We start from the raw sequence: 20,676 nt of genomic DNA, 5'->3' as shown, positions 1-20,676 counted from the left end.
CTTCGGGCCCGGTGTTGGGATCCTGGGCCCCCAAAAGGCCACTTTCACGGGGGGCGTGACGGCACTCCCCATCTTTACTTTGCGTGGGGACAGTCCCCGGGACCTGACCCACCCCGGGGGCATATCCAAGACTGGCGGTGGAGCCCCACGTGCTTTGTCGTTGGTGTGCCAGAGGTCAACGGTCGCCTACCTTCTGGGGGGCATATCTTAGCCCCCAGGGGTCCGATCTTCGCGATTCTGGCCTCTTCTTGCGCACCCCAGCCACTGGGAGCACTTTCCTTCGTCCTCCTGGTCTCAAGGAGGGTGCATTCAGCAGGGAGCGGTCTTCACTGGCTCCCTGCGCAAGCCTTTCACCTGGCTCTCCTCCTGGGCCTCTCTTCTCCTTGCGCAGAGGCCCAGGCGTCTGCTCACTGGTCCTAGACTCCTCTCCTGGCGTTATTACACTTGGTGTGGAGAAGTGTGGCTCACTGGTTAGAGTAGGCAGACCTGGAAGCAGAGGTCAGCCCGGGACCAGGGTTCAATTCCCGGCTCGGCTGGGTCTTGAGTCCATAAAAAAAATTGTCCATGGACTAGATAATTCTCGCTCCAGTGTATACTCGGTTCATGGGTTCACACTCTGCGACTCTGGGCAATAGCTTGCTTAATCTCCACAATGGCCCCTCGCGGCGGGATGCCTGGCTTTCACCTTGTGGATGCCCTGCTGGGTTATCTCACAGGGGAATACCAGGACGGGTTCCCTAAGCAAGCGCTTAGAGACCGGTTGGTGATTTGCGCTATATAAATATCTGTACATTTACATTTACATTATTCAGGATCCTGGGACTGTCAGGGGGTTCCTCCTTCCAACTGCCCATTTTGCCAGGCTCCAGCACCCTCTGCCTCAGCAGACCACACCCCAGAGAGAGCTCCGCTTCCTGTGCAAGTTCTTTTACAGAATTGGGGAGGGGGCTGGCAGGAAGTCTCTGTTTGCCCTATCACACAGAGACACCTCACTTCTCTGCTCCTACTCCCCCGGCCTCTGGATTTGTTCAAAATGGCATCATCCAGGGGTCTCCTGCTACATGGTCTCTGAAAGCCCCTTCCCCCGTGCTGCCTTGTCCCTTGTGCAGCTGGGTGCCTGGCACCAGGTGACAGCTGCGGATGGATTAGCCTGTAGCTCCACCCATCTTCTCTTCTTTGGGGAGGAGGCCTTCCCTCTTGGAAGCAAGGTCATTAATCCAGTCTGTTGGGGTCAGCCCCCAGCCAGGCCCTCGTTATGGGCTGACTCAGAGAAAAATGACATTTCTGGATGACCCAAAAGCAGTACAAATATGACTTTGGACTCTGCGGAATATTTCTTCTCACACCAGTTACAGTGGACTTTAGTGCGTGTCTGGAACTTGTAGGCCTTAGGAAAGTGAAACTAGCCCATGGGCTCCACACACCCATAGGATAATAATGAAGTGAAAACAGTAAAACACACTGACTTTCCCTGGCCTGTTTCTTCCCACTGTATAAAGCATATTCCACGTCACCCCCCCAATTCTGCATAAGTCCTGCCACACCATTCACTTTGTAGCTGCTCCTGGGCTGCGCACGTCAGGAATCTCCCATGCGCAGTCCGTACACGTGTGCGAACACGTGTCTGCATGTAACCAGCCCGGTGCCCCTTACTCCAGCTGCTGTGCAGCGGCCTAGTCACGCTAGGGGGACACCAGTAAAATCCACATGCAGTCTCTTCCATCATGATTTCACCGTGGCTGAGTCCCAACTTATGAGGCTCGACCACAATAAAAGTTCAACAAATCGGTGCTCAAAAAGTGAAAAATCCGGGCGGCTCAGAGTGTCAGAACCACCTTCTAACAGCGGGAAAAGGAGGCAGCGGTGCCTGGAACGCTGACTGGAGGTTTAGGGTGCTTCGGTATGAGAGATTGCTGGTGCACGTCCCTTCGCTCAATTGGCACAAGCCGTGGCGGAACGGGGACTGCACGTCGTTTAAAATAAGGTGAGAGAGTCGCAGTGTAGAGTAAAAACAGTTTAAAACAAATTTGTACACAACTAAATGACGGGCAGAGTTGCGTGCCGCGACTGAACTGGAATAAGGTTACTGTAGAGGCTGTGAGTGTGCTCTGGAGTCCTCCTTTTAACTAAAAGGAAGTGAGCGGGAAAAGGAGGCAGCGGTGCCCGGAACGCTGACCGGAGGTTTATGAGAGATAGCTAGTGCACGTCCCTTAGTTCAATTGGCACAAGCCATGGCGGAACGGGGACTGCACGTCGTTTAAAATAAGGTGAGAGAGTCGCGGTGCAGAGTAAAAACAGTTTAAAACAAACTGCCACACAACTAAATGACGGGCAGAGTTGCGTGCCGCATCTGACCTGGGATAAGGTTACTGTAGAGGCTGCGCGTCCGCTCTGGAGTCCTCCTTTTAACTAAAAGGAAGTGAGCGGGAAAAGGAGGCAGCGGTGCCCGGAACGCTGACCGGAGGTTTATGAGAGATAGCTAGTGCACGTCCCTTAGTTCAATTGGCACAAGCCATGGCGGAACGGGGACTGCACGTCGTTTAAAATAAGGTGAGAGAGTCGCGGTGCAGAGTAAAAACAGTTTAAAACAAACTGCCACACAACTAAATGACGGGCAGAGTTGCGTGCCGCATCTGACCTGGGATAAGGTTACTGTAGAGGCTGCGCGTCCGCTCTGGAGCCCTCCTTTTAACTAAAAGGAAGTGAGCGGGAAAAGGAGGTAGCGGTGCCTGGAACGCTGACCGGAGGTTTAGGGTGCTTCCGATATAAGAGAGATTGCTGGTGCATGTCCCTCCGCTCAATCGGCACAAGACGTGGCGGAACAGGGACTGCACGTCATTTAAAATAGGGTGAGAGCGTTGCAGTGCAGAGTAAGGAAAATGCTACTTACCAGTATGCATCTGTTCTTGGCATGTAGAGCTGCAGAATCTCACACTGTGCATAGATTGCCATCTGGTGTTGGGCTCGGATGCTTGCACCTTGTTGTCTTGGAAGAAGTATTTGTAGTCACGAGATAGGGGACTCCTCCCTTGGACAACAGTGCGCATGGGCATCGACTCCATCCTCAGATTGTTTTTCGCCATGAAGGGAAATGATGGAGTTTGTAAGAAACAGAAAATATTTCCATGTGTAATGTATCTAAGTAAGATAACACTGGAACAGATACAGGTTCCGGGGAGGTGGGTGAGCATGTGTGATTCTGCAGCTCTACATGCCAAGAGCTGATGCATACAGGTAAGTAGCATTTTCTGTTCGAGGCATATGAGCTGCAAAATTCCCACTGTGCATAGACTGTAAAGCAGTGTCTCCCCTAGCGGTGGTCACCTGTATCCATTGCAGTGGTTTGAAAAAGTGTCTTAAGAGCAGCCTGGCCTACTGAAGCTTATTGTTTCGCCTGCAGATCTACACAATAGTGCTTGGTGAAGGGGTGTGTGGTAGACCATGTTGCTGCCTTACAAATGTCTTCTAGGGCAATGTTCCCTAAGAATGCCATGGAAGCCCCTAGTTTGCGTGTTGAGTGCACTCTAGAGGTAATTCTCAATGTGCGTTTAGCTTTCTGGTAGCATATTTGAATGCATTTAACTATCCACCTGGCAATTCCGGCTTTGGAGATGGGATTGCCCTTATGAGGGGGATAGAAAGCTACAAAACAATTGGCTTGTTTTCCAGAAAGGTTTAGTTCTATCAATGTAATGAAGTATCGCGCTTTTGACATCAAGTATGTGAAGAGCTCTCTCTGTTACGGAATCTGGGTTATGGAAAAACACTGGTAACTCTACAGATTGATTAAGGAGAAAAGCAGAGATTACTTTGGGAAGGAATTTTGGATTTGTCCTAAGAACCACCTTGTTGCGATGTATTTGTAAGAATGGTTCTTGTATGATTAAATCCTGGATCTCACTCACTCTCCTGACAGAGGTGATTGCGACAAGGAAAGCTACTTTCCATGTAAGGAACTGCAGTTCACATTTGTGTAGAGGTTCAAATGGGGGACCCATGAGTCTAGTAAAGACAATGTTTAGATTCCACTCTGGAGAGGGTGGCAGTGTAGGAGGAATTATTCTTTTAAGGCCGTCCATAAAGGCTTTGATAGCAGGTACTCTGAACAATGACAAATGTCTGTTTTGTAGGTAGGCGGCAAGGGCAGCCAGATGTAATCTTATAGATGAGTATGCTAGATTGCATCTTTGTAGCTGCAGCAAATAACAAATGATGTCTGAATTGAAGCATCTAGCGGGTCAATTTTGTTGTTATTGCAGTAAATGACAAATCTTTTCCATTTAGCTGCATAGCAAGCTCTAGTAGTGGGGCGTCTGGCTTCTTTAATAATGTTCATACAGTCAGGTGGGAGGTTGAGGTAACCAAACTCTAAGACTTCAGGAGCCAGATTGCTAGATTCAGTTGTGCTGGATCTGGGTGCCTTATCTCTCCATGGTACTGCGTGAGCAGGGTTGGGGAGAGACGTAGCTTTTGGTGCGGAACTACTGAGAGTTCAAGGAGTGTTGTGAACCATGGTTGCCGTGCCCATGTGGGAGCAACTAGGATCATCTTGAGACTGTTGTTCGAGCTTGCGTACTACTAGTGGAATGAGCGGAAGTGGCGGAAAAGCATACGCAAATCTGCCTGACCAGTTTATCCATATCGCATTGCCCTTGGACAATGGGTGTGGGAATCTGGCAGCGAAGGTTGGGCATTTTGCGTTTTAGTGTGTGGTGAACAGATCTATGTCTGGGTGGCCCCACATCTGGAAAAAGGGCTGAAGAACTTGTGGATGAAGTTCCCATTCGTGTATCTGTGGAGTCTAATGACTTTACAGATCTGCAATCTGATTGATCACTCCTGGAAGATGTTCTGCCAGAAGATATATGTTCTGTGGAATGGCCCATCTCCATATGCTTTGCGCTAGACGAGACAGCTGCAAAGAATGTGTCCCTCCTTGTTTCTGTGTTTAATACATTGCTATCATATTGTCAGTGCGGACTAGGACAGTATTGTTGAGAAGACGTGCTTGGAATGACTTTAACGCTAGAAATATTGACAGTAATTCTAGGTGATTGATGTGGAGCACTTTTTGTTGAGTGGTCCACCTGCCCTGAATTGTGTGGTTTAGGTGATGCGTCCTCTGTTAGCACTATCTGTGGAACTGGCTCTAGAAACGTCCGCCCTCTGGAAAGGTTTTGTGTGTTCCACCACTGCAGAGAGCGATGTGTGTAGCTGTCCACCAACACCAGATCTGTAAGTTGACCTTGAGCCTGGTTCCACTGACGTGCTAATCATTCCTGCAAAGGGCGCGTCTGAAGTCTTGCGTGAGGCACAATGAAAATGCAGGAGGCCATCATTCCTATGAGCTGCATAAACACTCGAGCTGGGAGAGAGTGTTGGGGTTGAAATTTTGTGATGAGGGTTTGCATACTGGCCATCCTGGTTGGATTGGGGTATACTAGAGCTTTGGAAGTGTCTATTGTAGCTCCTAGATACTGATGAAGGTAGGAGCGCTGAAGGTGCGACTTGGTGTAGTTTACTGTGAACCCCAAGTCGTGTAGTAGCTGAATCGTTTGGCAAATGAGGTGAACACACTGGCTGTATGACTTGGCTTCTATTCGCCAGTCGTCCAGTTATGGAAACACATGGATCTGCTGCCTTCACAGGTGTGCTGTTACTACCGCAAAGAATACCATGGGTGCTGTGGTGACTCCGAATGGGAGAACCTTGAACTAAAAGTGTTGGCCATCCACTGTAAACCTTAGATATTTCCTGTGAGCAGGGTGTATGGGAATATGGAAGTAGGCGTCCTTGAGGTCTAATGTGGCAAGGATGTCACCATTTTGAAGCAGTGGAAGGACTTATTGAAGAGTGATCATGTGAAAATGATCTGACTGTATGTAGAAATTGAGAGGTCTGAGGTCCAGTATTGGTCTGAGAGTCCCATCCTTTTTGGGGATTTGGAAATACAGGGAGTAGACCCCTGTTCCTTGATGCTCTATAGGGACTGGCTCTATTGCATGCTTTTGAAGCAGTGAGAGAACCTCCTGTTTGAGGAGCGTCAGATGTTGTGCGGACATCGGACATTGTTTGGGAGGTAAGGTTGCAGTAAGTTCCAGGCAGTAACCATACTGGATAATTTGTCTTACCCACCTGTCTGTAGTGATGGAATTCCAGACCGGTAGTTACTGTGAGAGTCTCCCTCCGACCGGAGTGGAATGGTCTGGAGGGAATGGAGGGAAGTCACTGTTTGTTAGTGGGGGAGGTGCGAGTTTTGTTAGCTCGGCTTCTTCTCATGTTATTTTCCCTGTACCTTCCTCTAAAATATCCTTTGTTGGGGGATGTTTATGTAGGGTTTTTGTAGGAGGAAGAAGCAGTGTCTGTACTGATGGTTTTGGATGCGCCTCTATAAAAGGAGCGCCGAAAGGAGCCTCGTGTAGATGGAGACTGTAATGCTCCCATGGATTTTGCAGTCTCCGTGTCTTTTTTTCATTTTTTCTAAAGCTGTGTCCACAGCCGGGCCAAAAAGTTGTTCCTGATTTAACGGTTGATTCAGGATAGTAGTTTGCACTTCCTGTTTGAACCCAGAAATGTGCAACTAGGCATGCCTTCTTAATAACACACTAGTGTTGATTAATCTGGATGCAGTATCTGCTGCATCAAGGGCACATTTAATGGATGCGTTTGTAATTAACTTGCCTTCCTGAATCAGATCATTGGCTTTGGCCTTGTATTGGTCAGGCAAGTGCTGCATGAGGGTCTCAAGTTTGTCATAGTGAGCCCTGTCATATCTGGCAAGTAATGTGTAATGGTTATGGGCTGCGGCTCTAGGGGCGCCAACACTGTTTCCTTTGGACATGGCGTTGGTACTGCGACTCACGCATGTGCCCTTCTTACGCGGTGTAACAAAACACAAACTATTTGTGGCAAAATGCATGGCCCCATCTACACAGCACGTTACTGGTGGCACTGTAGTCATCTCTCTCACACCACTTCCTTGTCTGCCTCCCCCTGTTTAAAGTGATGCGCATCAGTTTGCTAGTTTTACATGCTGCACTTAATAACTGTCCTTTTACATTAATGCAGACAGCGGCACTTAGCCCCGCCTCCTAGAAACGGCACAGAATGTAGCAGCCATCTTGGGTGGGGCTCTGCTATCAAAGAGAGCCACACCCAGTCCTGAATGCTCGTTATTCTCTTCGCTTCGAGTGGAACACTTGCGAAAAACTTTCGTCGGAAGCCGAGGAGCCCAGCTGATCCCGTTTGGCAAGAAGTTCCGTAAGCGGAGTCCAGCTGATCCCGTTTGGCAGAATATCTGAGCAGAAGTCCCGTAGCAGAGACAGGAGCCCATAGCAGGTCAGGAGTTGAAGACGCTCATTTGAGAACCGGGTAAGAGCGTATCTCTTCAATTCCTGTTTGTGTATCAAAGGCCCAAGAGACTGATTGTTCTCAGCTCAAGCTTAATGTGAAAACACCATTGTTTAGTTGGCAAAGGAGACTCGAGTAAGGATTTTTGAGACTTAATTGCTCATTGTAAAAGAACTATACAAATCCTACTAAGGCTTTTTGAGACTTTATTGCTTATTTTTAAAGAACTATACAAATCCTACAAGCAAGCATATATGTAGCATATATGTATGTTATCGTACATTTATGAGAGAACTATAAAAAGTCCTGTACATAGTTGCGAGGCAGGTCCCGCTCCAGTTGAAAACAGCTTGAACAAACGATTGCATTCTAAGGATATTCTAAGTATCTCTCATTACACAGCAAACCTTGGAGCTGTGCATCTCCTGAGAGATCTCCCACGTTTACAAGGTTACAAGGTTTAGTAAGGAAGACTACGGTAAATACGTAAGACATAATTGAGTCACGTTATAATACTTCTAGGGGATCAAGTAGTCTAATCAGGAGTATTCTTTCCTCTCGTTACAGATCTCCTTCCCTGCTGTTCCCTTCCCACACCCTTCCCTCCCCTGGGCACTCTAATAGTCTGAACCATAACGGTAAGCAGACTTGGAGCTGCCTGGAAGTAGAACCTTCTAGCATCGGACAAGCCCTGAGGAAAGGAACGTTCCTGACATAATGCCTGTGCATTAGCTATCCTCCAGAGATTAGCTGCCTGGGAGGCAACTCGTTTGCCTGAAGCATATAGTAATTTCGACTCTTAGTCTGGAGGTGGTGCATCACCGGAGGTTTGAGAGTTAGCACGCTTCCTAGCATTGGACACTACCAGGGAATCTAAGAGGAGTTGGCCTTTAATGTAGGTGGGATCATTAGGGGCAGGTTTATATTTGTTATCAATCCGAGGATTGAGAATTCTGGTCCTGACTGGGTCTTTGAATACGTCTGGAGCATGCTCGATGACACCTTTGAGCATGGGCAGTGTTTGTACTGTCTTTTGTGACTGTGCAAAAGTGTCCACTAGGAAGTCTTCCTCTGTGGGGTCTGAATGCATTTGGACGGCATGATACTGGGCAGCCCTATCAATAAGCTGACTAAACCCAATGTTGTCATCTGGGGGAGATGGCCTAGTCGGGTATGCATCTGGATCCTGAAGATCTGGAGGACCTGCAGGGACATCGTAGTCGTCCCATGGATATGGTGGCATGTCAGTGTCATCCCCCACCGCCTAGGTCATCATCCTGTGGTGATGGTGAATATGGGGAAAGTATGGGAGACTTTGGAGGCGAGAAAGGCTTATTAGGAAGAACAGTAGAAGAGGGTCTTAAAGGTGAAGTTGCACAGTCTCTTTTCTTCACAGGGACCTCAGGGATGTGTGAGGTGTCCAATTTCCTCTTCTTGTGTGGAATGCTGACAATATGGCCTGTCTTAGGGTCCACATGGAGAGTTTTTTTGTTTCGGATCTATGGGATCCGGCAGAAATAGTTCTTCCTCTTCAATGATAGCCTTCGGCGCCAATTTTTTTCGGTTCCGAACGTGGTTTAGATTTTGGATCTGGAACGGTAGAAGTGGATTTTGTGTCCTTCGGCCTCGGTATCGTGTCCGAAATCTTTTTCGGATCCGAAGGTTTGAGGTGCCTTCGGATCCGAGGCCTTTTGTTCTTTGGGTGCTGAGGTGCTCGTGCCGAGGCCTTTTTGGAGACCGCGGGAGTAGGATGTGCTCCCCGTTTCGATGCCGAGAATGTTTTTTGGGCACTGGCGTTCGGCTTGCTCGGTCCCGAGCTGGCGGAAGGCTTTTCCTTTGTCTTCGGAGCCGGGCCCGGGGCGGGGCTTCTGAAGTTTTCTTTTGGTCGTGACTCGGGCCTTCAGGCGAAGTCTTGACCGGAGCCTTTTGTTTTTGGGGTGGGGTTAGGCCAGGGGCAGTTGTACACACTCGTTGACCTGGAGTGATGTGGTCATCGGAATCGGAGTCATCTGCTTCGGATACGATGTCGAGATCCTCCGAATCCTCAGCCTCTGGAAAGTCGGGCCTTCATCGAAGATGTCCTCTGGCTCCGGAGCAGCCTGTTACGCTATAACATGTCGTCGGGCCCGGCGATCATGGATAGTCTTCTTGGACCGGAAGGAAGCGCAGGTTTGGCAATTCTTCTCCTTGGGCGAGAGACAGAGGTTGCAGACCTTGTGTTGGTCACTGTGTGGGAATTTAGCTCCACACTGGGGGCATTTTTTAAATGGAGTCCTTTCCATTAGCCGTAGGCTCGAAAGGCGTCGATAGGCCCAGTGGCATGCTTCGATGACTAATCGAGTATGTGAGCTAGCGCATCGAAAGGCACATGAGCGAAAATAATACCGTCGAGTTTGCGATGGTTTGCGCGTTGAAAACACGGTACCGAACTGGAGCGCTGAAGTTACATCCGAACCCAATCTGAGGATGAAGTCGATGCCCACGCGCACTGTCGTCCAAGGGAGGCGCCACCTATCTCGTGAATACAAAGACTTCTTCCAAGACAACAACAAGGTGCAAGCATCAGAGCCCAACACCAGATGGGGATCTATGCACAGTGTGAATTCTGCAGCTCAAATGCCTCGAACAAACAGTTTAAAACAAATTGGCACACAACTATATGACGGGCAGAGTTGCGTGCCGTGTCTGACCTGGGATGTTGTTGAATGAATGTTAAGAAAAAACAGAACCTTAGCCAACTAAATGGGCATACATGGATAGTTGGAGGTAGTTACCTAGCACTTCAGTGGTCACTTACATCTTGCTACATTTCAGTTTCCGGAAAATGAGCTTCATACCAAGAACGCAGAGTTGGTTATTCAGAGATAACTTCAAGCAATTTCATTTTTACTGTGACAAATACTGAACCATCATGACGCTATTAAGGATGTCTTTAGCTATCCATTTCAAGCTGCAAACATGAATGCACAACAAAGCAACGAGGCAGAGGGTGATATCCATTGTCTCTTTTTTCTCTGTAATCAAATTCCCCATGTCTACTATTTGTCACATAACCTACTGTACGGTTAGTACTGCTTGTGTTGAAGGGTGGAACAGTGCATTGTTCCTGTTAGATCTAGAGTGAAAGGGTAGTGCTTTCTGACATATTTGTCTTCAGATTAGGAATTCTCATAGGAACACTGCTGGCATATTGAGACCTTAGTCTGTTTCATATTGACCACAGCATACAGTGTCAACAAATGTTATTGTAATTCTGTAAGAACATACTTTCTGAACACCAAAGAAAGAAGGCACTGAGGGCAAGTCAGGTCATCCTAATCTCCTTTAACCCAAATGTGTGTGCCATCTCTCCATTAAAACTGTAATCTGCAGCAAATCTAACAGCAAGGGTCCCTCCACTAGTGGATTGCAGGGATGAGCTCAACGAAGTAAAATCTTGGAGGTTGCAGCATGGAGTATTGTAGGTGGGCCCAGAAATGCTTCTACTGCGGCTTGAGTAACCACTTTTTCTGCCACAACTACTGCTTTATATACAGGAGGCGGCAATGATGACTTTGTCCTCCAATGAATCCAACATCACTCGGATGAATTATACTCACTCAGCAAAAACGACTGTACATTTATTGAAAAAACTATTTTATGGAAAACTATGTTCAGGAAATTGGCCTTGGTAAGACTTTTGTCCAGATATAGACCTGAGTCTCCTACCTGCGGAAATGTACTACAACCAACCTTGGTAAAGATACTGGGAGCAGAAGTAATTTCAAAAGGTTAAGCCGTCAACAGAAAATTAATTGCATATATTTCACATGCCATTTTCATAAGGGCATACTTAAGTATGCATCCTGGATGTTTAGTTAAACGAAAACGCTACATACCTTTAGTAACAATATTTCTGGTGGATACTACATCTTTGAATTGGTTCCTCACCTTAGGAATGTTCTCCAGATGTAAGACTGAATCTGGATTTTTTTTCCCTCAGCAATAGCTCTCCAGTGCTGCAGAGTAGAGTCATATGGCCTCTGCGAGATTCCGCTCATCCAGGAAGTGATGACAATGGAGCATGTAACGCGCCAATCAACGTGCTGGCATCACTTTCTGGTACTTATTCTGTGCCCCATCAAGAGTGCAGAGAGGAATCAAGAGTGTGTTCAAGACAAAAAGCTAGCAAAACCACTATATTGCTCACCTGCAATGAATGAACTCTGGAGCTCTGTCCTATGCGGTGCCATTTGTACCTGTGTACTCGGCATAAGCTTTCTCTGGCTAGCCGTTTCAAAGTTTTTCTACAGACAGGTCCTCAGTAGGGAGCAGCAAGTAGACAGGCACAGCTTTGTCTTATCCTAACCCTAGCTGCAAAAACAATGGGAATTAAGATCTATGACTTTAGTAGGTCCACGCCAAATCGTGCAAGTGAAGGCAAAGAGCTTCCTGTTTTACTGGGTCCAAAGGTCCAGTATTTTGTTCTGGTGAAGCTGGAACGACTAAACCAGCCAATCACAGCAAAGCTTCATTCAAGATTTTTGACTGGGCCCAATCAAGGTAAGCCCAGGTATGTAGGCTCAAAGGAAAAAAGAGAACACCAACATAAAAAAAGCTTTAGCAAGGTCGATAAGTCAGATGTTGACTTGCAGCCTTTTGGCTTTGTCGATGCCTGTTTCACTTTGGCTTGGTTCTTGTAAAACTATTTTAGGGAGGTGCTTTTGGGTCCGAGTCAATATAAAAAAAAAATTAAAAAACATCTGCTGAAAGTAAAAATATTTGTGGGATCTCAAAAAGCACACATTGCCATAGCAGTCCCTGGCACTGAAGAGAACTATTTTGTGCGTGGATGTGCTCCTTCTGAAAGAGCAGAATGTCGTTACTCACAGTGAAGTTAACAAATGGCTTAAGAAGGCCAATATATTGCCCCACGCCATATGCTGCGGTGTGCAGAAGAAAATTGATGGATGAAGAGGGATGGCAGAAAAGTAGTAATATATTATACACATCATTTTAGTCGAATCAAAAGGTCATGACTTTCGCCAGACCTAAACATCCTAAAAAAGAGGCAGTACAAGGCTCCCTGCAACTGAATTATTGAACGTTAGAACAGCAGTTTCAATACCTATCAGTGAAAAAAAAAAAGAAATAGACAACAGTGCCGGTTAAGGCGGCTTGGTATTGCATGCGCACTCATGCAGCAAGGCAATGCCCACACATACGCAGCTTGATATGTATAGTGTTACATAGCTCTCTCAAACCCACCCACTAAGTGAAAGATACAGTTTAGGTACACGAAAGTGTTAGGAAATAAGAGCATCAATGATTAAAGGAATAAGATCATTTTAGTTGCAGAGAACTATGCGTTACTTTTTAAAATTATGCTATTCATAGTCAAGTAAGAATATATAAAGAACAAATGAATACTTGGAAATTGCTCCCAAAAACAGTGTTTTAAATGTACATTTATTACATAAGCTGCATTACTTGCCCAAATGCTGCCTTTGTAGTAAACTGGGTATAGTGATTTGATGCCGTGAAGAAGGTGCCTGAAAGGAGGATGTCGTCGGAAGAAATGATGTAGACGCTCTCGTACAGGCATAGTCAGACAATCGGTTAATATTGTTTTGTGATCCAACTAAGGAAATGTTTGAAAATCCATTTGCTGGTTGTTGAAATCTCCCTGGAGATGATCTATTAACAGAAGAGACATACATCAAAGTATACTATCGACAACAGAGTCATTTAAAAACGTTCAATGAATTAGTACCCAAATATGCCTATATAAGAATTCGACAACTTCTTCTGCCATTAAGACAGTGGGAAAATAAACACTTACGCTTCCAGGTCAATGTTTCATTAACTACCTAAACGGAAAAGTAAGATTTGCCCAAAACCAGCACAACAATTGATTGAGTTTCTATTTTAACAAGTGACTTCTCAAACCAAATACCCCCAAGTCCAAGCTGCTATACATCTTCCGCACAAGCAGTGAAACACGGTCGCATCTTACCACTTCTCAAAAAACCTTCGGCAGACCCCTCTATAGTTAGTAACTATAGGCCAATAACGTTGCTGCCATTCTTCTCCAAGGCTTTGGAGAAGTATGTGAACACTGTGTTTACTGATTTTCTTGAGACTACTCACGCACTGCACCCCAGCCAATCTGGGTTCAGATCTAATTATAGCATGGGGACGGCGTTACTGGAAGTCTCTGACACTATTAAAACCACTCTGGATCGCAGTGGGAAAGCGGTTCTGATACTGCTGGACCTTTCGGCGTCTTTCGATACCGTGGCCCACGACCGACTCCTGCACAGGCTTCAGGACTTTGGTATCGGGGGCACGGTCCTCAAGTGGTTCGCCTCCTTTCGAGAAAGCCGCCAGCAAACCATATGGTTCCCCCTTTTCGCCGCCCCTATCCCTTCGATGAGGGTTGGAGTGCCACAAGGCTCGGTCCTGAGCCCAACTTTGTTTAATCTATATATGGCTCCCCTGGCACTCTTGGCAGAGCACCATGGGGCTAAAGTCATATCTTACGCAGATGACACGCAGTTGTTGTTTACCTATGAAAAAAACACGGTGTTGAGAGGAGATGATATCAACAACTGCCAGTCCAAGGTGTTTTCCTGGTTCAGGCATAACCAACTATTGTGTAATTCATATATGTCTGAAATTATTTGCTTCGGCCATAGCCCCGGTATGGAATGGCAAAATTGGTGGCCTCAAAACATGTCGCCCCCCACATGCACAGTTACCATCGTAAAAAATCTTGGGGTAAAAATGGATGCGAACATGTCCATGAAGGCACAAGTTCAATCCGTGGCTGCCACCTGTTTCGGACTGCTGAAAATGATAATGAACCTTCTTCCTCTCCTCTCAGTTCCCCATAGGAAAACACTGGTTCAAGCTCTGATAACATCTAGGCTTGACTACGCCAACGTTCTGGACCTCGGCCTCCCTGACTGTCTACTTGGTCGCTTGCAGGTGGTACAGAACGCAGCAGCAAGGGCCGTCTTGTTGGTTGACTTTTTAACTCATATGACGCCTCTCTTGAAGTTGCTGCACTGGCGCCCGGTGCGAAAAGGGAGATGTTTGAAGGCCCTGATACTAGTCTTCAAAGCCTTTCATAATCTTGGAGCCCCCTACATTAGGAATAGGATCCAGCCATATACTCCTATCAGATCCCTGCGATCCTCAACTCAGAAGCTGTCAGTCGTGCCAAAGTTTGCACGCTCTCGGTTGGGGGGACGCTCGTTCCAGGTGACCGCCACCTAGCTGTGGAATAGCCTGCTGCTTCTCCTGAGACAGGAACAAGTTCTCCTTAGTTTCATAAGAAAGTAAAAAACCTGGTTGTTTCAATAAGAAGGGAGTCACCCGTAGCTGCTCCAGACCGTTCCGTAAATAGGATTAAGTTAGCACCTGGACACTCTCAGGAGTAGCCATGAGCTTTACAAATACCCCTATAACATATAACATAACATGGGACTTCTGTACAATTGGTTCTAACACCACACACATCCTCAAATTTCAAACAAGTTGGAAGATTCCTACGACAGGATGACCAACAGGTTGTGGATATGGGGTTATTTAATGGAATGCCCACACATCCTTCATGAGCGGTACACAGGCGGAATAGCTATGTCTCATGGCGGTTATATGTACTGTCTCTGAACTGCCAAGCACAACGACCACCAACAAGAAAAGTGTACACAATATTCTGCAAAAATATAATGCAACATTAAATAAATGTGAACTAAAGAGCTCTTGCAGCTGGAACAAAGATGCTGAAGTGGAGTAGAAAAAACTGAGACTTGTAGGCTTGGAAAATAAGTCTCGCTTTTAAGCTGTTGTAGCATTTTCCAATGTGCCATTTTAGGTGACATATTTGTATGAATTAACAATTGTTATAAAGCACATATTGTAATTGATGAATTAATGATGTTGCCTTTAAAACAAGATTAATATTTGATCTAGAAGAGTGATAAATGACATGTTATAGTTGTGCCAAATTTATATGCGAGACACAATCTTATAAAAATGGATGCAGTTTCTAGTTTTCTGCTCCTGCTCATTCCCCCTTCCCAATCAGTGACTCGCTGCAAGTCTGGTCACCTCACAGTTTCTGTGGAGCACAAAGTGCAAAGATGTAGGAGATATTGACCTTATAAAGCATGTATTGTGACTGGTACTTTCCACCGTATTCTTTATGTATCATTTTGAAAGAGCATTTTCAATGAATGTTTGAAAATGTTTCACATTGAATTCTACACCTCTGGAGTGCAGTTGCTGATGAAGTAAACAGAAGATTTCTATTACCTTAACAAATGAATGAGTGCTAAGAGTTATTATTTATTACGTATTACGTATATGCTTCTGATTTGTTCAATGTCAGCTAGTATAATGCTATGCCGAGTCTGCAATTCAGCTCATTGCTTATGCATAAAATGTGTTTAAAACCTCTGATTTGGAAGTTCAAGGCCGACTTCCCATTTTCCTCTCAAGACACTGTCTGATTTTCTTGAGACTTTCTCTCCTGCACATTAATGCTGTCAGTACTATTTATGAGTTTGGCTCTTCAAACTGAAAGAGATTGTTTGCCTAGTTATGGATTAGATTCTGTACTCTGTATTTGAGCTTTCATGGCATTTACTGCATTTCTCTGTATTGCTTATATTAAGAATTCTGTAATAAATATTTTAAACACTCCCATGATAGAACTCAGTTATTGAGTGGTCCCAGTTCCTACTGGAATTATACTCTGCTAATTAAATTATTGATTGGCTGTTGAGGGTGATATATCTTACCACTAGATCAACAGAAGAATCGTGGAGCTGCACCACCTGAGTTAAAACTGGGGTGTCATGATTATTGTGGTTCAGTAAATTATTGGGGTTTGGCTCCCACAAGGTTGACCTATTGGGTTTACCAATACTTAGTGCTTGGGTGTCATGATGCCCATGCAGATGCAATATAATATATACCTGCGGATAGGTCATGATGCATGCATCCACACGGCAGTCGTTTTGGAATGGCAGAAAACCAATTTGACTATGGCGGCCATGTGTGTGCATGCGTTCCCACGACTGTGTGCATGTGTTTCAGGAACACCTCCTAGCACAATGCAGAAACCCAATCCCACCCTGATAGATGCAGTACTACATAGAGGTGATCTCCGTGAGAACCTAAACCAGCCTCCCCTTGACAGACGGTAGAAAAGACTTCAGTGCCAGGAGATCGGCCTGCAACTCCAACAGGCTGACGTGGAAAGGTGCCTCCGCCGGACACCAGTCATCTAATCTCCACCTCTCACAGATGATCTTCCCATTCCAGTAGTGACGCCAACTGTCACCACCGTTAGCTCTGGGTGGATTAGAGAGATGGGTCTGCATGGGACCAAATGCGGTTGAGCCAGCATGCACATTTTTTTACAGTCTCCTATGAAACCTGGACCCACTGAGGCTTCAGATTTCACTGCAGATTCTGCATATGCCACCTAGCATAGCAGCAGATTGCAGGATACCAGGAAGCCCAGAACCTCAGAGCCACTCTCACTTGGACCCCGGACCTAGGCAGAAAGACTGGAATAATAGCCCGAACGTCTTGGACTCATTGAAGTGAAGGAAGGCCTGAAACTACTGAGTCCATGATGAAGCCAATGAAGGGCAGCCTCTGTGAAGGTGGCAAGTGTGACTTTATCACGTTGTTAGAGAACCCCAATCAGGTTAGGAGGTTCACCTTCATCTGGAGGTGGTCTACGACTGATTGTGGAGAGGTCGTCTTTAATAGCCAGTCATCAAAGTAGGGGTAAACTCGTAACCTGACCTCTGAAGGTGTGCCTCAACAACCACCATCACTTCTGTGAATACCCGAGGTGCACTGTTGAGGCCAAAGGGAAGCACAGAAAATTGAAAATGATCTTGGCTCACCCTGAAATACAAGTAGCGGCTGTGGGGTACATAAAAGTAAGCGTCCTGCAGGTCCAAAGCAACCATCAGTTGCTTAGATCCAGGGCAGACAGAACAAGGGCCAGCATAAGCATCTTAAATTTGTCCTTCCACAAGAAGGCATTTAAAGTGCGGAGAAGGAAAATAGGACGAATGGCGCCGTCCTTCTTCGTCAAGAGGAAATAACAGGAGTTAACAGCCAGTCCCTATTTCCTGGGCTGAAACCCTCACTATGGCTCTATTGGCCAAAAGAGCTTACAGTTCTTGGAGCAAGATGGACAACTGCTCCTCTAAGACATGGAAATATGTAAGTGGGAGGTGTGGCGGGTTGGAAAGGAGGGGCAGTGTATAGCCTCGTTGGACAATCTGGAAACCCACCCGGTGAATGTGATATTTTGCCATCCCTGGAGAAAGGAGCTGATTCTGACTTCCACAGCACAGCCATATGCTGCGAAGAGGAAACTAAAGTGGCTTGTAGGTTAATGCCAGAGGGGTGTGGGATTTGGAAGTGGTGGTCAGGGCGCTGCTCGCTTGATTCCCATCACTGATACAAGTTATGTGCTTCTTTTAGTACATTGGTTTTGACTTCCATAGTGGACGATTGCAAGTCCAAAACCACTGCCAGCGTCTCATCACCATGGTGAAGGAGGCACTTTCTTCTGTTGGTGGTTAAGGGGGGGGGGGGGGGGGAGGGACAACTCAGTGTCTGGGGAAGTATCCAACCCACTGACATCCTGTGAATCCAGATACAAATTATCATCCTCATAACGTTGGGAAAACTACTCCCCCTCACCATCATTGTCATCCCAAAAGGCTGGTTGGCTCTGTTCAGACTGCAAACCAGGGCCCAACCGAGATGCGACCTCAGATGGTACGTCGGAAGTACAAAGTCGTCTTCTGCTGCTGTCAAAGTTGAAGTCAGTGCCTCAGGGACCAGAGTGGATTTTGGCGCTGCATTGGAAGTTGTCTCTAGCATCCAATAGGCTAACCTATCAGTGGTAACTCGACTTAAGGCCTCCTCGGATCCTTGGGGCCCAAAGGAACTCCAGAGGGAGCAAGAAGGGTGTCACAAATTCACCACATGCCCTCTCTGAAAGCTTCAATCTGTTGCAACATCGCAGCCATCTGAAACTCAGGGGGTGCATCATAATCAGTTACAGGATTGCCTATTTGGCAGTGAACTGAGAGCAGGCCAGTTAGGCACCCTGATGTCCACACAAGTTCTCAGGTTGAGAATGGCAGGTCTGGGATGAATCCTGCTTGAACTTGTGTGCTTCTGCTTAGAATTCGATTTACAGGAAGACTTGGACTTTGACGACAACCTGTCACAGGATGTCCTCCACAGCAGGAACAGCCCTGCACTTTCGATTTTGAGCAGAAGCAGAACATCTGGGGCTTGTTTCCGTGTTCGGCAACATACAGCTTCGTTTTGGATTCTCAAATCAGTTTTGGGTTCATAAGGGCACACTCCTCCCAGGACTTGAAATCATACACCAAACCATACACTAAAGGCAGACCTTGTGGTGATATGTTACAGACATTTGTTTGTCACAATCCCTCAAGGCTTAAACCCTGTAGTTTTAGGAGGAGACATACACTTTGCACACTGGTACAAAGAATTTGGTGAAAAAAACTTGTCAAAGATGAGAACATTTTCATTGTGAGGAGAAAGAAAGGAGCAAACGTCAGCACGCAGCGATGGTGTTCATATGTGGCTGTGGCTCCATTAAAAACTTTTAGGGTGGAACACATTTGGGGTAGAGTCACACAACGCTACCTACCAGCACACAGGAGCAATGCTATAAAATCTTACTGATCTAGTTTGGTACCCAGAGATCTATTTTGAAGGGTGAGGAATGTACCAATACAAGTACTCATCCGAAACCAGTTTTTCTCTTCTGCTGGCCTTTTGATGGTCTTTTCTGAGCGTTTATAATTTATATAAACACATCTTATTTCCTTTCATACAGGATATAACAAAGCCTTGGCAATTAAGATGCTGTGAGTGTGAAATATGCTGGCTGAAACTACTGTTCTACACCACACTGACCTTTGGAACACAGCTTTCATGAATACCCTACCTGAAAGTCAAAGACTAAACAAAGTATTTGGCCATTAAGTGAGCATGCATTAGTACTTCTCTGCAGTTTTAGTGGAAATTGAATCGCTTATCACAGGGATTACATTGTTGCCTCTGACATCCCCAGATACAAGGGAACTGACCTTTCATTTTTTATAATCAGCCAATTGGCGTGCACATTCTGGAGGATGTTCTGAATATTTATATATATATTTACCTGGCAGATCCTGAAAAGCTGTTCTGACTTGCACCCAATCCTGTCGCATGAGATATTCTATGTGAAACACAACCTGTAAAGAGAACAAACATCTGAGCTATGATAAATACATTAGAGTACAATTTGTATTGGTAGTATGAAAAAAAGAATCACCAGCAACTGTGGATGCGTATCTATGATATCCTTCAGAAAATCAGTACAAAGTAATTGTTATTGGTTTACACCAATTCATTCCTAGGTCTAAAATAACCACTATGAGTCATTCTACTACCTTTGTAGTAGAGAACTGGTTATTTAGGCTACTTCACTGGCAATGTTAAATGCTTCCTTAAATAGAATATCCAACCTAGAGAAGCATAACTTCCATTACGCCCTGCAAGTTATGTCAGCAAAGCACTAAACATAAAGCCATGCACTGACAGAATATTACAGCAATGGGTTAACCAATGGCACAAGTAGTTATGCAGAGGAACAGTAATTTCCAAAATCGGTGGTTATTGCTTGGTTATCAGCAGAACCTAAAACTCAAAATTTGAAAATGACAATACAAATCTTGGACCTCTCCCACCTGGAAGGGGGAACCACCACAAATAACCAGCATTCTTTCTCCAAGCTAAGACTTCTAATAGGCATTTTACATAATACTGTTTAACTCAAGGACTATCAAAATATGACTTCATCCTACCACTCCATATGAACTACTATTTAAGTCTACATCATCTTGAAAACATGCAGTCTTTATATTAAAAGCAACATCATATGTGGATAAAAAAATTAAGCACTTCAGGAAACAAATGTACCACAGAGACAAATCAGACCCAGTGTCTAAACTAAGAAGTGAAAAAAAGAAAATTGGGCAAATCTTCTCCCTATATGCAGATACGATTTGTTATAACATCCCTCAACAATCTGAACACAGCAAAGACTGACCAGGAGCCACCATAGAGTAGTGGTGCCTTCTCAACATGTGGTAAAATCATCTTCAAAGAGCTCTAGACCTGCAATGCCCAACTCAGAGTAGCAGAAACACAACTATGCTAACCTCTCCTTAATCATAATACTGAAACTGCTACCTTTACGACCATCTGTAGAATAATACC

The 20,676-nt window shown here is 45.7% G+C and overlaps 1 protein-coding gene across 1 annotated transcript in view; it reads right to left on the bottom strand.

Annotated features, from left to right (window-relative positions):
• Nucleotides 1–12,815: 12,815 nt before the first annotated feature.
• The window catches only part of RNF212 (ring finger protein 212), a 466,382-nt gene continuing 458,521 nt past the window's right edge, over nt 12,816–20,676 (bottom strand). The window contains exons 12-13 of the mRNA XM_085643156.1: nt 19,577–19,649; nt 12,816–13,026 (exon numbers count right to left, since the gene is read on the bottom strand). Coding sequence (XP_085499282.1) covers nt 12,816–13,026; nt 19,577–19,649 — 284 coding nt within the window. The remainder of the gene's footprint in view (nt 13,027–19,576; nt 19,650–20,676) is intronic.

The sequence above is a fragment of the Triturus cristatus genome, chromosome 2_2 (assembly GCF_964204655.1).
Source record: "Triturus cristatus chromosome 2_2, aTriCri1.1, whole genome shotgun sequence".
In the NCBI taxonomy this organism is placed as follows: domain Eukaryota; kingdom Metazoa; phylum Chordata; class Amphibia; order Caudata; family Salamandridae; genus Triturus; species Triturus cristatus.
This window is presented reverse-complemented; position numbering and strand designations above follow the sequence as displayed.